This window comes from Taudactylus pleione, unplaced genomic scaffold (assembly GCF_031769625.1).
Source record: "Taudactylus pleione unplaced genomic scaffold, aTauple2 ptg000421l, whole genome shotgun sequence".
Lineage (NCBI taxonomy): Eukaryota > Metazoa > Chordata > Amphibia > Anura > Myobatrachidae > Taudactylus > Taudactylus pleione.
In genome coordinates, this window is record NW_028284823.1 from 637,253 (window position 1) to 652,802 (window position 15,550).

A 15,550-nucleotide genomic window follows, 5' to 3' on the forward strand; every position below is an offset into this window, starting at 1 on the left:
CGTGGAGCCAGGCGACCAACCTGCGCTTCCACTACCCCCTGGGACAGCGGACCGCAGCAGAGCGGTAGCGCTGCGGCGTCCCAGGGGTTAAATGCATGCCAGGGGAGCGCGCCTTCCCTGTCTCACAGCCGGCGCCTCCCCCGCTACACACAGCCCTCTCTGCACTGTGCTGACTGGTCCTGTGTCAGCGCTCCTCCCCCAGGCCAGCTTCTCTCTGCTCCTCGGCGGCCATCTTCTCTGCAACGCATGGTGAACGCTGCTGGAAGCCTGGAAGGAAGCATCGTGGTCTGGGTCCCCCCGCATACCTCTCCTCCGCTGTGGCTCAGGTCTGTGTATGCAGCGCTGTGTCCTACCAGGCCCTATGTCTGTGTAGTTGAGTGATCAGCGCTGTTAGTGCAGGAATTGTTATTTCTCTGCATTGTATGTGACTGTGCTAGCGCTGCTGCCTGTAACTTTATCTTCTCAAAATTGTCAGCTTTATTACTGTCCCTGTTCTTTCTGCTAAAGCCCTTGCAGTGTGGTGCTGCAGGGTGGTCTCTCGCCTATTTAATACTTAATTGGTGAGAGAGGTCACATACGTGGTGCCATCATGTCTGAAAGTGATTTTCCCCTCCGGCTACAGTGTACCACGTGCAAAGTACCGTTAGCGGAGGGGGAGGGTAGCGCGGAGGGCCTTTGCCGGCAGTGTTTGTCCATGGCGCGGCCTATTACGGTTACAGCACCGGTACAGGAGCCGCCCTGGGCTTGTTTCGCTCAGGCGTTAACAGCTTTAGTGGGCCAGTTAGCTCCGCAGCCCGCGTTTACTCCGATGGGTTTGTCCCAGCAGTCTGTGGTGTCGTCACCCATGCAGGGGTTCCCACGACAATTGGTGGTACCCCACAGTCTCCCTATTTCCCCGCTCCCGGGTACTCAGGAGCCAGCGTGGGTTAACTCCCTGACGAGTTCTGTACAGCACTTGTCGGATGTGTTGCAAGGGGAGTCTGTGATGCGGCCTCATAAAAGGCCGGTGGCGTCTCTGTCCGCTCCTTATGAGGATGACGAAGGGACGTCGGATGATGGGGAGATTCTGGATCCTTACGATCAGGAACCTCTCCATACTAAGGACGCTGATGCTAAGTCCAAAGTATATATTCCTGGACTTATTTGGGCGGTCCGCACAGCCTTGGTGATTGAGGACGAAGTTCCCCCAGCGGCTAAATCTAAGTATGCCTTTTTCAAAGATGTGAAGGGCGATGCCACAGTCTTTCCTCTTTCGGGTCAGTTGGTGGACCATTTAGAGGAGGCGTGGAAACAACCTGGCAAAAGATACCAGCCGCAGAGACGCTTGGCGGTGGCTTATCCGTTCGCGGATAATTATTTTGCTAAGTGGGAATCCCCTCCACAGGTGGATTCTCACGTGACCCGTCTTGTCCGTAGTGCCACATTGCCGATGCCATCCATGTCCTCCCTTAAGGATGCTACAGACCGCAAGGTAGAAATCTGCCTGAAGTCCGCTTATTTCCTTGCAGGGGGGCAGCACGGCCGGCTATGGCCATTTGCTGGGTTGCCAGAGCGATGGAGCGCTGGGCGGATTCATTAGAGGCTTCTTTTGAATCCGACTGTCCGGCCAAACAGGCGGAGTTGATTGGCAATCTCCGTGATTCGGCCACCTACATCAACGAGGCGGCTCTAGACATTAGTACTCTGGTGTCTAGAATTTCTTCAGCAGCGGTAGCTGCTCGTCGCACCTTGTGGCTGCGATCCTGGAAGGCGGACGCAGATTCCAAGAAAGGTCTGGAAGCGTTGCCGTTTACCGGAGAAGTTCTCTTCGGTCCGGATCTGGATAAGATTGTGGCCACGCTGGCGGCAGCCAAATCGGCTTGTCGGCCGCTGCTCCTTCTGGTTCTGGACCATCGTCCTTTCGGTCATCTAGGGCCCAGGGCAGGCCCAAACCACAGTCGTTTCCTCGACAGGCTGGCCCTAAGAAATCGGTCAAGCCCCGGAAACAGGCATGGAGTACCAGACGTCCGGCCCCCAAGCCAGATGACAAGCCTGCGGCCTGACGGTCCGGGCCTCCCTTTGGGGGATGCCAGGGTGGGAGGCCGCCTGCCGCAGTTCGCCCGGTGTTGGTCGGTCACTACGACAGACACTTGGGTTCTGGAGGTGGTCTCCCACGGGTACGCCCTCTCCTTCCGGCACAGACCCCCGGCTCGATTCTTCACCACTGGTCTACCATCAGACCGGAACAAGGCTATGGAACTGCGGAAGGTATTGCACACTATGCTCCAGGCTGGAGTTATAGTGCCTGTTCCATTCTCCCAGAGGGGCCAGGGTTTCTATTCAAATCTTTTTTTTTTGGTACAGAAACCCAATGGGTCGTATCGTCCGATTCTCAACCTCAAAGCACTCAACAAGTCTTTGCGGGTTCCGAAGTTTCGGATGGAGACCCTACGGTCCATCATTCTGGCGCTGGAACCTGGGGACTACATGGTGTCATTGGACATACAGGATGCTTACCTGCATGTCCCTATTCTTTTGCGCCATCAACAGTTCCTCAGGTTTGCAATCCGCAGCGACCACTTCCAGTTTCGGGCGTTCCCTTTTGGCCTGGCGACAGCACCACGTGTTTTCACCAAGGTGATGGCGGTCATGGCGGCTTCTCTGCGGCTGCAGGGAGTTCGCATGTTGCCGTATTTGGACGACCTGTTATTGGTGGCAGGATCTCCAGAGCTCCTGTTACGCCACTTGGACCTGACCATTGCACTGCTGCAACGGCACGGCTGGCTAATCAACTGGCAGAGGTCCACTCTAATCCCGTCTCGGAGGATTCTGCATCTTGGAGCCTTATTGGACTCGGGACAGCAAAGGATCTTTGTGACGGAGGACAAGATCTCTGCTTTACAGTCAAGGGTGCGCAGTTGTCTGCACAGCCGCCGGGTGTTCCTACACTCGGCGATGAGGTTACTGGGCTCCATGGTGTCAGTGTTCGACATGGTGGAATACGCCCAGTTTCACTCCAGACCTCTGCAGCACCTGATTCGTCCAAGTGGAACGGGCTGCCTCAGTCTCTGAAGTCCCAGATGATTGTGCTCACCCCGGAGGTTCGCCTGTCCCTTGCTGGGTGGTTACAGACGACCCACCTCAACAAGGGACGTCCGTTCTGGGTCCCGTATTGGATCCTGTTGACAACGGACGCCAGTCTTCGGAGCTGGGGAGCAGTTTCGGGTCCACACTTGTTCCAGGGCAGGTGGACGCCGACAGAAGCGGAGCTTCCGATAAATATCTTGGAACTCCGTGCAGTCTTCAATGCTCTCCAGCAGGCACATCGGTTTCTCCAGGGTCACCCGGTGCAGGTCCAGTCGGACAACGCTACCACCGTGGCCTACATAAACAGGCAAGGAGGAACCCGCAGTCGGGCGGCTCTCGTAGAGGTCTCTCGAATCCTGGTTTGGGCGGAGCGCAATCTTCCGGCCATATCAGCGGTCTTCATCCCGGGAGTGCTAAATTGGGAGGCGGACTTTCTAAGTCGCCAGGACGTTCATCCGGGGGAATGGTCCCTGCACCCGGACGTTTTTCAACTACTGGTGGACAGGTGGGGTCTTCCAGAAATCTACCTCATGGCGTCCCGGCACAACAACAAGTTGCCGGTGTACGGGTCTCGCACAAGAGACGAAGGGGCGTCTCTGGTGGATGCTCTGTCCGTCCGGTGGACGTTCCGGTTCGCATATCTGTTCCCTCCGGTCTCCCTTCTTCCACGGGTAATCCGGAAATTCAAACAGGAAGGTGGGACGCTCCTGTTGATAGCTCCCGCGTGGCCCAGACGGCACTGGTTCTCAGACCTTCAGGGTCTGTCCGTGGACAGTCCTCTGCGGTTGCCGCTACGACCAGACCTTCTGTCTCAGGGTCCTTGCCTTCACCCGGACCTGACTCGGCTGTCTTTGACGGCGTGGCTGTTGAGACGGCCATGCTGAGGTCCCGGGGGTTTTCCAGCTCTGTGGTGCGTACCATGTTACGAGCTCGGAAACCGTCTTCCGCGAGGATATACCATCGCGTGTGGCATACGTTTTTCCAGTGCTGTCGACCGAGAGGTTATGCACCGCGGAAGTTTCGTCTGTCTCGGATTCTCGCCTTCCTGCAAGCGGGACTAGATCATGGGCTTCGCCTGGCTTCTTTGAAGGTACAGGTTTCGGCCCTATCTGTCTGGTTTCACCGTAGGATTGCTACAATCCCGGATGTGCGCACCTTTATGCAAGGTGTTGTCCGCATTCAGCCGCCCTTTGTTCCACCTGTGGCGCCTTGGGATTTGGCTGTGGTCCTGAGGGCTCTCCAAGGACCGCCGTTTGAACCACTGGGCTCAGTGGATATTAAATGGCTAACAGCTAAGACTGTTTTCCTTCTGGCCATTGCTTCGGCCAGACGTGTTTCTGAGTTAGGGGCTCTTTCTTGTAGACCCCCTTTCTTGGTTTTTCATGGGAACAGGGCAGTGCTCCGCACTCGGCCCGAGTTTCTTCCCAAAGTTGTTTCCCAGTTTCATGTTAACGAGGAAATAGTTGTTCCGGCCTTTAACTCACTGGGTCTTTCCGTGGGTGAGGCCTCTTTGGATGTTGTGCGGGCCTTAAGGACTTATGTTGACCGCACTTCTTCGTTTAGGAAGTCGGACGCATTGTTTGTCCTCTATGGCTTCCGTAAGAAGGGTTGGCCTGCTTCAAAGCAAACTTTGGCAGCCTGGATCCGTATGGCTATTTCTGAAGCTTATCTTCATGAAGGCCTACCGGTTCCTCCTTCTCTGAAGGCTCTTTCCACTAGGTCTGTGGGTCCTTCGTGGGCAGCTCGACGTGGTGCCTCTGCAGTCCAGATCTGCAAGGCCGCTACGTTGTCCTCTGTCCATACCTTCGTGAGGTGTTACAGGTTTGACACCTTCGCCTCTCAGGATGCTTCCTTCGGGCGGCGGATTCTCCTTTCTACACAGGAGCGTCCCCACCCTTAAAGGATACTGCTTTGGGACATCCCCAAGGTATCCTGTGGATACCCTATGGACCCTGAGGTAGAAAATATGAGATATGGTAAGAACTTACCCTTGTTATCTCTATTTCTACGAAGTCCATAGGGTTCCACAGGACTCCCGCCCTGTCGCACCTGTGCTGCAGATGGGCTTTGCTCTGGTCACCGGTTTTCCGTCTCCCTCTGGTGAGAATGTGATTCTTGTATGTGTCCAGATCTTTGTTCTCTCTCTTCCTTCTCCTCCTCCGGCCTATGGCTTGGCAACTAACTGAGGTGCCTTGGGGCGGGGTATAGGAGGGGGACCTAGTGCATCCTGGGAGGCTGAAAGCTTAACTCTTTGGTGCCCTGCGACTTACGTCACACCTATACCCCAAGGTATCCTGTGGAACCCTATGGACTTCGTAGAAATAGAGATAACAAGGGTAAGTTCTTAGCATATCTCATATTATTATTTTTATTTGCTGTATAGGAAAAAGGGGTCAAGATCTGCCTCTCCATCTTCCCAACCTCTAAGCAGTAGTGCTTCCAGCTTCAAAGAGAGATTACACAGGTATGTGGATCAAGTGGATGATGTGTGTCTTGTGCAAGGCATGTTTTGAAAGCTGCATATTCTTGACGTTGCTGTGATCTTTTGCAGCAGCAGCAGTGAGCAGGATAGTCTGCCAGCTTCATCTATCAAGGAGGAAACCATGAGCCATAGAGAGCTTGAAGAGAGTATCTCTGAGGAGTTGCCTACTCCAGAAAGAAGTGCAATAAAGGGAGATAGCAGCTTATCTGTTGATGATAAAGGTTTGTTTAGTTCTATAGAAGTCTTATGCTGGATATACACTTTAACAATGGATCTGTTAGCAGACCGATCCGGTGTCTGAGTGGCTGATCTTGTAAGCCAATACACACTTACCAATAGGCCGCTTGATATGTCTGGCTGACATCACAACTGGGCGGGCATTTAAATTTCCCCTCCCCAATTGAGATGTCAGTGTCCGCGTTCCCTGCAGCCAGTTTACGGGAGGTCACTGGGCACCTGCACACACAGGCAGATGCACCAATATATATCGGCATCGGCTGTGCTGCAGGGCTGACCTGGTATGTCTGTGAACTACGTCATTCTCATTGGGTGTACACACCCGCTGGTGCACTCACAATATATCGTTCTTGTGTATTTAATTACAACAATGAGAAAAAACCTCACCCAAAGCACTTCTGCCGACATCATTTTGTGACTTTTATTACCTTATTTCTCTTTCTTCCAATTAGTGACATAGCAACCATGGAGTATAATGGCTTGTCCAGGATTAGACTCTTAAATTAAATTCCGTATATATTCTGAAAGCTCCTCTCCCTCTACATTCCCGTCTATCAGGGTATCTATGTTTCAGAAAAGTGCTCCGCAGCTCACAAAGCTGCTTAACTCAACTTAATTTATTAGTATTTATTTTTTCTTTCTGTATTTATTTTACTGTTCCAGCATCATATACTTTTCTCCAAGCTGGGAGAATACACTACTTGGTAACAGCGGGCTGATGTGGAACATTAACTGGCACCTCAGCCACCACCCCTCCCACCGATATCTTTGAGTAAGGCACCCGGATGGAGTGCCCAGGGGACATTGGGGGAGATGTATTAACCGCCAAAGCGGCATCAGCGCACGTTATGTGTTCTTATACCGCTTCTCACTCATGTATGATTGTAGGTTTGGGCGGTAATAAACGGGCACACAGCGGCCCTTTCATTATCGGCGCTATCTACAAGATAGCAGCGCCGATTGCCTGGGCTATGTATGAACGGTCAATTCGCCTGACTGTTCCACCCGCTGTAGCTATCGATATCGACAGCTGCAGCTTGGCGATGCCCTATCCCTACATGCATGCTGGCCGGGACTGAGACACAGAGCATCAGCACTAGGCCTAGAGATTGGAAAGCTGACACAGAGCCCAAAAAGGACCATTGAGTCCCCCTGCCCTTTAATGGTAATGTCCTGCATGAATTGTATCAAAACATCATTCAGGCCAGGGGAGCAAAGAGCTACTTTCTTCCTGTTGACTCTTATAGAGTTAGGGGCCTGAGGTATCAATGGGTTTGTTCTTGGATCCCTGGAGGACAGGTTTCTTTTTCACTTGGAGAACAGCACATTGGGAAACCATAGAGCTCATGAAATTCCCATTCCAAAACTTTTTTACCACCATTTCTCCAAGAGGCCTGACAAAAAGACAGTCACTCAGTGAGGACATTCTTCCTTTAATTTCTTCAGGAATCCTGTTCAGGTGATCATCCAGAAGGGGTTTGAATTTAATTCCACTCTGTTTTTGGTCCAGAATCCAGACATAACATTTAAACCCACCTTGAACCTTAAATTCTTAAACTCCCATCTTCAGGTGGCGAGGTTAAAGATGGAATATTTAAGATAATTTATAAATTGCATGGAGCGGGAGAGTTTCTAGCTTCCATAGATCTCGTCTACTCATTCAGTCATATCCCTCCACTAGTAATTTTTTACCCTTACTTTCATATTAGTAGTGTGTAAACAGAGAAACAAAAAGACTGAGCGCTAATCAATGAATAGAATATTTATAAATAATAGCAGCAAATTCAACCAATGGGCTTGTGTCTGCCCACTACTAATACAGAGATGCCACAACAAGAGAATGGTGATGCGCTAATAAACAAATAAATAATATACTATGTAGTTCCCGAAATGGCAGAAAAAATTCTCAAGACACCACCTACATAATATTAATAATCTTTACAAAAATGGAATATGTCAGTACATATAATCACATTTACACTTACAGTATAAATAATCATATTTATCCAATATAGAAAGACTCAAATGCACTCCTGAGAATTTAAATATATAAAATATTCTGCCTCTAATAGAAATGAATCACTGGATCTTTGATGCCTGGAGTTTTATAAATATATAAAACTCTTTCTGTATGATATAAGTGCACACACGGTTATAACTTTTACAATGTTACTTGCATGGATCTGTAAGTCTAAACTTCCTATCTAGATTGTAGAACAGAGAGTAGCATCTAAATATCTAAGAAATGTACAGGGAATGCTATAAAAGCTCCTATTGTACAATGCCCCAACAATGACATTCATAAACAGTCAGGAATGGCACAAAAAGCTCGCTGACAATAAAAAGCGATCACCAAAATCCTGACAATATCAGCAGTGTTCATTCCGGTGGTGGAAAATTGGGGAAAAACACTTTCTAAGCAAACATGTATTTCACCCTCCGGGGAATGATACCTTTATCTGGAGGTGGTTTTCCTCCAGATGCAAAAGTAGGATGTCCTCTCTGTTGAACCACAATTCTGAGCACTTTTGCTTGAGATCCATGTATCGTATGGTGTTTCTGGCGGAGACAATGTCAGTCCTTGGAAACTTCAACTGATTAAATGTTTTCCAATGCATTTGTTAATAAATGTTGTACCCTGATGGTAGGGAATATAATTGGGGAGGATCTTTCTGAATTTGTGCATAATTAAAATGAAGGTCATAAATCCTGAACCAGCTTATACAGCCCATGGTCGCAGTGTTCCCCTAATGGAATCCAATAAATGGACTTAACATAAGTACAAAACTTCATCTCCCAGGTGCAAGTTCAGCTGGTCCTATAAATGAAGAAGGCATAGAGGAATTGTCATTTCGTTCCCTGCTCCCTTCTGAAGCCCATAGACGTGGTAGTTTGGAGAGACAGCGAAGCCAGCGACATGAATCTGATGAGGAGAGCACGCCTGACAAGGTGAAACTTGGGGATCAGCAGAGAACAAAGCTGACTTCAATGTGTTTTTTTTTTTTTGTGGTTTATAGCTTGTGCATGAGTATGTCCATATGGCTCTCACACAGGAGCTAAGCGGCCCCTTTTCAAGTGGTCAGGACAGTTTCTGGAAGTTCACTATGGAGATGGTTCGCCAGTACATGCAAGAAGGAGAGATGCGCTCGGCTCATCAGGCTGCTCTTCTTCGTCTTCGCCAGAAAGCTCTTAAAGACAAGACTAAAGCAGAACTTGCTTGGCTGGAACATCAGAAGAGGTACCACTATATATTACTGGCTTATTGGAGTACTAGAAAATATGCATTTTCCCTGGTTTTAAGTAACAGGCATCTTCATTATTTTAATTTTTTTTTATTATTATTTTTTTTATTCTAAAGACTTAAAAATATAAAGCAATATCTGTCAAATCATTTTCTAGAAGTCTTTATTTTTTTTTCCTCCCCAGTAGGAAGTAGGGTTCATTAACTAGTAGTGCATTTAGGTGAATAATTTGCTCTGTACCTCAGTAACCAAAATTTAGTTATCATTTATCTGTCTAATTGGAAAGTGAAGGCAAGTAAGTTTCTGATAAGTTGTTAAACATGTTTGTTTTTTCTTCTTTAAAAAAAAAAAAAAATTGCACCAAAATGTGATCGTAATAATCTATAACCTAATATGTATGTATTGTTATGGTAGCCTTGTGACTAGAGCTCTATAGAGGTGGGCCAATTATTAGACTGAACTGAACCAAGGATTTTAAAACAAAGTTACACTGTTTTCAGCTATTAATACTTTGTACGATATCCTTTGTTTAAAATCATTTTGATACGGTTTGGCTGCTGGTCATGAGTCTCACAGTGTCTCTTGATGTCTTCATCCTTCTGCCATATTTGGACTGTGAGGTCAGTCTATGAGGTGGTGATCATCTTCTTTTCCTGTACCTTTACAATTGCCCATTGCTTCTCATTGGATTTGCAACTGGTCTGTTACCTGGACAGGGAAGGACATCTACATCATTGTCTGCCAAGGCTGCCACCTTCAAAACATAAAATTTCCCTACCATTTACTTTTTAGATAGAGGACCTAGAATCTTATGCTGTGTACACACTAAACGATGTGTACCCAGCGTGATATCGCTAGCAATGGGACCCGGCGGGGGTGCTAGTATCAGCAGTGCATACACACTTGGCAAAGACTGGAACGACGGCGGGGGTCATTCAGCAGCATGGCCCCTGTTAACGATATTGCGCATCGTCGGTGACATAGTACATACCCACTGGATGATGTGAACTGGAAGTTTCGATGCATCGGAATCGGTCAAATCGTTCATAAAATTGTCTAGTGGGTACCCAGCTTTAGGTAATGCATGAAAGTACCTCATTGCATTGCAAAAAAGTTTTACAGTCTACGTGTGTGGCCAGTAAGTCAGGAAAACTATGAAATGTAAGAGACTGGCATTGAGTCTAATAATTTGCATGCCTCTGTAATTTTTTTTTATCCAAATTCAAAGTTAATACCAAGGGGATCTTCCCTAGATCAGGTATGATTTGTAATAGACTGGAGAGAAAATGGGTGTCTGTATCTAAAATTAAACAGCTAGCGTGTTTAGGAGAAGACCCTAAAAGCAGGTTTCTTTTTCATGTAGAAGACTTTACTGGTCACAACTTCACGGCTGTGTGTTCATCATATCTCCTATAGCATTAGATTAGAAGTCTGGATTTAAACTGTAAAGTATAAGTCTACCCAAAAATTTATATATTTTATAGATACCTTTACTGGTATAGATTACTTCTCCAGGGCTGATTTTCTCCAGATTCACAGCTTTGCAGATGTGACTGTAATCGCTTCTGGGGAAAAAAAGTTTCCATTGTTTGATGTTTGTTTTTTTTCTCGCTGCCGGTAAAACAGAAAAAAATCTCCAGCACACTGCTGTGACCCATTAATAAAATAGGCTGCTATTGTGATTGCACATAAAATACAGGAAACTTTGTTAGACACGTTTGAAATATATGATAAGCCACTCACCCAGTGAAGACGCCCCTGCTCGAAGCTCAATTCTGCACTGCTGATAAAGGCAAATGCCCGGTATTGAGAGGGCAGTTTAGTGCCTATCGTGGAGGGCAACGGAGGGGGCAATAAGCTTGGTCAGAAGAGTAACAGGCGACCAGCTCCTCAGATTTCTCCCACCATTTCCAGTATATGGCTCAACAGGTGTTCACAAAATTATGGCCACAATGGCTACTCTACTGATTATTTTTTTAACCTCCGAATCTTATTCATTACATTAACTAGAAGCAGCACAGATTCTGTTTTCCTATATTGGATTATGAAATACTGGAAATCCAGTCTACTTCATTCACAGACACTTGTCTTTCTGGGTCTGTTTGACACTTGACAGCAGAGAATGCTTCTTTCATAGTACACAATAGACTTGTGCCAGAAACTAATAAGCTATGGGCTCTCAGAAGGGCGTAATTTCATTTTTCTATGGCAATCCTATGGAAGATGGTTTTCACTTTCAAGAGTGTAGTTTACATGGTTCCATTGGAGAATAGTACAAATCAGAATAGTCTATCATTTGAACAGAGGCCCTGATTCAGAGCCGGACGCTCTGACAGGGCGCTCGCTCTGAACCAGGGCCGTCCTTCTTCATTTTTAGAGCGGCCTCCTGGCCGCTCGTATAGCTGTGGTTGACCACCCACAGCTATAGCGAGCTGCCAGGAAGATGGTTGCGATGGTCAAGACCATCGCGACCATCGGGTTTGCGATGAGACCCTTGTGGTAGGGTCTCATTGCCGCAAGCCCTGGAGTGCTTTCGTCTCTAACAGAGCCGAGAGCACTCCCACTGACATCACTTTTGATGGCAGTGGGGCCCTCCCGAGACAGTAGGCGTTCCCATGGGAACGCCTCTGTCTGGGCAGCCACGCCCACCAAAGGGGGCGTGCTGTCACTCAACATTGACAGCACGCCCCCTTTGTAGCGAGACCCGGAGCGACGCCCTGCCCGTCGCTATCCGGGGCTCGCGCATGCCCACGACGAAGCCGCCTCCATCGTGCGCATTCGCACTGGGCCAACATCGCCCCGCTCGCGAGCGGGTCTGAATTAGGCCCAGAGAGCACATGAGTTTGGGTCCAAGATAACAGCAGTCACTACTTTGGTGACCAAGGGAAGTGTTATGGAATTGGGAAATTGTGGCAACGGATGCCAGCATTCAAAGGTGGCTGGCTGTAGCCCTTCATTGCAGGTTTCCAGGGCCTGTGGTCGCAGGCAGAAACCAAGCTCTTGATCAAAGTTCTGGAATTAGGACTAATACTAAAAGCTTTAGTTCTTAAAAACCTATAAGATTTCAGGCACACAATTCCACTACATTCAGCTCTGTTGCAATGAAAGAAACAAGCAGGATCATCCATTGAGAAGATATAACCATTCCAAAGAGGTATCTTCGTTACGTCGCGATGATGAATGTGCCACCCAGCCCCCAAACAGATAAAGAGAAAGTGGATTTTTTATACTTCCATTTTATCAGGGGGACACTCAGCATCCACCCCTTAATAGTTCTCTTGCTGAGAGATTTCCAAAATTAAATGGTTTACAAGAGTGGTGTCATTACTCTCCCTTGGCTGTTTTCACTCTGGTCCTGCCTTGCGGTGCTTGCTTAGCAAAATGCAGGATGGGGATGAGCACAAAACATATTGAATCATTTAAAGTGCCAAAGCCCTGGAGGAGGTTCTATACCCCATCATCCTGTGTCCCCCTATGGATTCAGTGAAAAGGATTTGACATAAGTATAAATATATTGTTATCTGCACAAACTGTACTACTAATGACCCATGGGCATTTCTCCAATGGCTAATTTACCATTACTACTATAATGCTACAGCAAGTCCATACTCTGCAGGATTTTATATAGCCTGAATTTCTGATGTGCTCTTCTAAATTATACCTGCCACCTGATCGGACAGAGCCTGTGGCCACAGTTGACATTCCCCATATGTACTTGGGAAATATTGTTTTAATAATAACGTATAGCATATAACAATATTTGTAACACCTGAGTATACCTCTTTTATTGCCCTGAGTATGTGACATGGTATGTATGCTCTGCAGACGTCTGCGTGATAAAGGAGAGGATGATAAAATGCCCCCACTGCGAAAACGGCAACGTGGCCTTTTGCTGAGACTGCAGCAGGAACAGGTATGTCCATAGAAAGAGCATCATATAGATCATATTGCTACATAAAGTTGTGCCCTCGGTGATGCAGATACTTTTTGTCTCCAGGCGGAAATCAAACGCCTCCAAGAAGCAAATAAAGCAGCTCGTAGAGAGAGGCAGCTTATCCTGAAGCAGCAGGAGGAGATTCAGCGAATCCAGAACAGCACCCTGCGCCTGCAGGAGAAGCTCAAGTCTGCGGAGAGTGGGCAGCTGGTGAGTTTTCCATTTGTTTTTGAAACCATAGTTTGGTATAGTTTTTCCTTTTGAAGTGAAGCAATGAAGTGGTCAGACTGTCCACAGCTTTGTGCTAGCTGCAAGGTATGGTGTCTTTGTCACATATACACAGGTATCTTTTACAGAGGAAGGTTGAGTGACAGAGTCCTTTTTACAGTCTCTTGGTCTGTATTCAGTACACCCAAGTTTATGACTATATGTCACCCTGTATGCTGTGTTCACAAGAGTAGCACTTGAGTCCACGATAAAATAATCCTGATTGTTTTCCAGTTCCCCCATAAAGTCATTGGCAATGCTGCCGCTTAAACTGCGGAATCCCATTGTGTCTGCTCTCGGGACAAATGGCCCCTCACCAGGAGGCTGCCTAGTACTCCTTTTAGCGCTCTATTTGCAGATTAGATTGGGAGGTGTTTTAAAAAACCATTCCAATAGCAGTGGTTTCTGAGTAAAGTGGTTGTGGTTTATTTTACCTGTTTGTGTATGTAGTTATAAATCTGAATATAATAAGCACTTCACTTTTACATAAAATTGCTTAGTTTATCTTGTTGCTATTTTCTTATGATTATTTTAAATGTACTTAGAAATAAAAAAATCGCAGTGAAAGGATTAGTGATGTAACGTAAACCTCTTATTGCTGAACAGGACCAGCCCAGTGAGGGGACCATTCAGCCCAGCCCATCATCAAGCCATGCTCCCTCTGAAGCGGAGAGCCGCAGCCCATCTCCCGTGTCAGTCTCTGGGAGTGAGACAAGTAGCATCATGCAGAAGCTCCGCAAAATGCACAGCCACATGGATGCCAAGTAACTATGCGTTCCTATTTTACATACTTCACAGTAGCTTCATTACTGATACCCACGCTGCTCTTATACAGCAGTATATGTAGCATGCCCCTGTCCCATGCTATGCACCTTAAGCATTTTATTTCCTTTTAAACTGCCTAGTGGAGACAAGTTACATTTTTAAAATGGTTTTGCATCTAGCCGAGACCTTTCACACGTTATGGCGGAGCTGTGCCTCAAATCCCACCCACAGCAGATTGAACCAACCTTTATCATCCCAGCCCTGTTCATTCATAATATGCAAATGTATAAATCCATCGGCATACTCAGAGTTGCACGCAAATCGTGCCACGATTACACCCGCATTGCGTGCATGTGACTACTCTCCTCCTTATCAGCACTCACTTGCAGTAGCCATATTCCTGGTGCACGAGACCCATCTGACGGATCTCTGCATACCCACCATAGTCCACAATAGCATGGCTACACATCCTCACTTAGCCTACATGCGAACGCCGCCCAGTTTCGCCCATTCAGCCGCAAGTGGAGAGGTGACAGAAATGCATACATCTGTGAGATGTGTGCACTCGTTCACTGAGCATGTGCCGTGCTAACGATTGCTACACCGCTCAATAAACGGACTTGCGTGCAAATCTGAATCCCTGCCCAGAGTACATGATGGCAAAGCAAAATCAGAACTTGATTGTATTGCTGGAAATTACTTTTTCTACTACATTACTTGGTTTGTGCGATATTGCACTGCAATTTTTCCCATCTATACTGTTATGGCCACTTCTCTTTGGCACTATATATGGTTCACAACTCGTATATACAGTAATAGTTATATATTTGCTGCAGATATCAGTCTCCATCTCCTTTGTCTTGTATAATTTATATCAGTTGTCTGCTATTGCTGCCCCTTGCTCTGGTTCCAATGCATTAAATGGACACACGCCTGCCAAGTCTCTGTGTGTTCTTCTGTGCCTGCATGTGTTTATTTCTTTTCTACTTTTATTTGAAACCTTTGCTTGATCACATTCTCTTCTAGGAAAGTAGCAATCCCCCACACACACACAAAACAAACTGATACGTGCTACTTCCATGGCTCTCTCAATTGCACTCTGCTTGGCATCCTCCAGGATCCTCGCAGTCTCTCGGCTGTTCCACTCTGTTACTCTGTCTCACTCTTTCGTCCCCTTGGTAAACTCTCGCTCCTTCTCTTGTAGAGACATCTGCCCTGTTCACTGCTTCTTCTCTGTCTTTACGCCCCAGCACTGGGCCTCTCTCAGTGTGTGCTTTCCCAAACTTCACCCCAAATTCCAGCTCTATATCTGCCGCCAGCTGCTCAGGTAACGGCACGACTCCCTCTGCTCCCTGCACTGTGTGAGGGCGGGAGGGAGGTAGGAAGGTGCAGTGATGAAGATTAATCCTGGGGGCATGACAGTGTGCTGTTGGGGGGGGCTAGTGAAGGCAGAGCATGTGGATGTTGTGTCTCCTCCTTCCTCTGCTTGCACTTCCCTTATCCCTCCCTATCCTGGGTGCGTTGAGCCACAGTCTATGTTGGTTTTAATATTCAAAC

The 15,550-nt window shown here is 47.4% G+C and overlaps 1 protein-coding gene across 6 annotated transcripts in view; it reads left to right on the top strand.

Annotated features, from left to right (window-relative positions):
- The window catches only part of CEP350 (centrosomal protein 350), an 84,552-nt gene that overhangs the window by 52,848 nt on the left and 16,154 nt on the right, over nucleotides 1–15,550 (top strand). For 5 of the 6 annotated variants that reach the window (XM_088447150.1, XM_088447145.1, XM_088447147.1 and 2 more), the window contains 8 exons: nucleotides 5,450–5,530; nucleotides 5,618–5,769; nucleotides 8,586–8,734; nucleotides 8,839–9,023; nucleotides 12,853–12,940; nucleotides 13,025–13,171; nucleotides 13,835–13,992; nucleotides 15,198–15,320. In XM_088447150.1, coding sequence (XP_088303276.1) covers nucleotides 5,450–5,530; nucleotides 5,618–5,769; nucleotides 8,586–8,734; nucleotides 8,839–9,023; nucleotides 12,853–12,940; nucleotides 13,025–13,171; nucleotides 13,835–13,992; nucleotides 15,198–15,320 — 1,083 coding nt within the window. The remainder of the gene's footprint in view (nucleotides 1–5,449; nucleotides 5,531–5,617; nucleotides 5,770–8,585; nucleotides 8,735–8,838; nucleotides 9,024–12,852; nucleotides 12,941–13,024; nucleotides 13,172–13,834; nucleotides 13,993–15,197; nucleotides 15,321–15,550) is intronic. The other variant, XM_088447148.1, reaches the window with a different exon arrangement.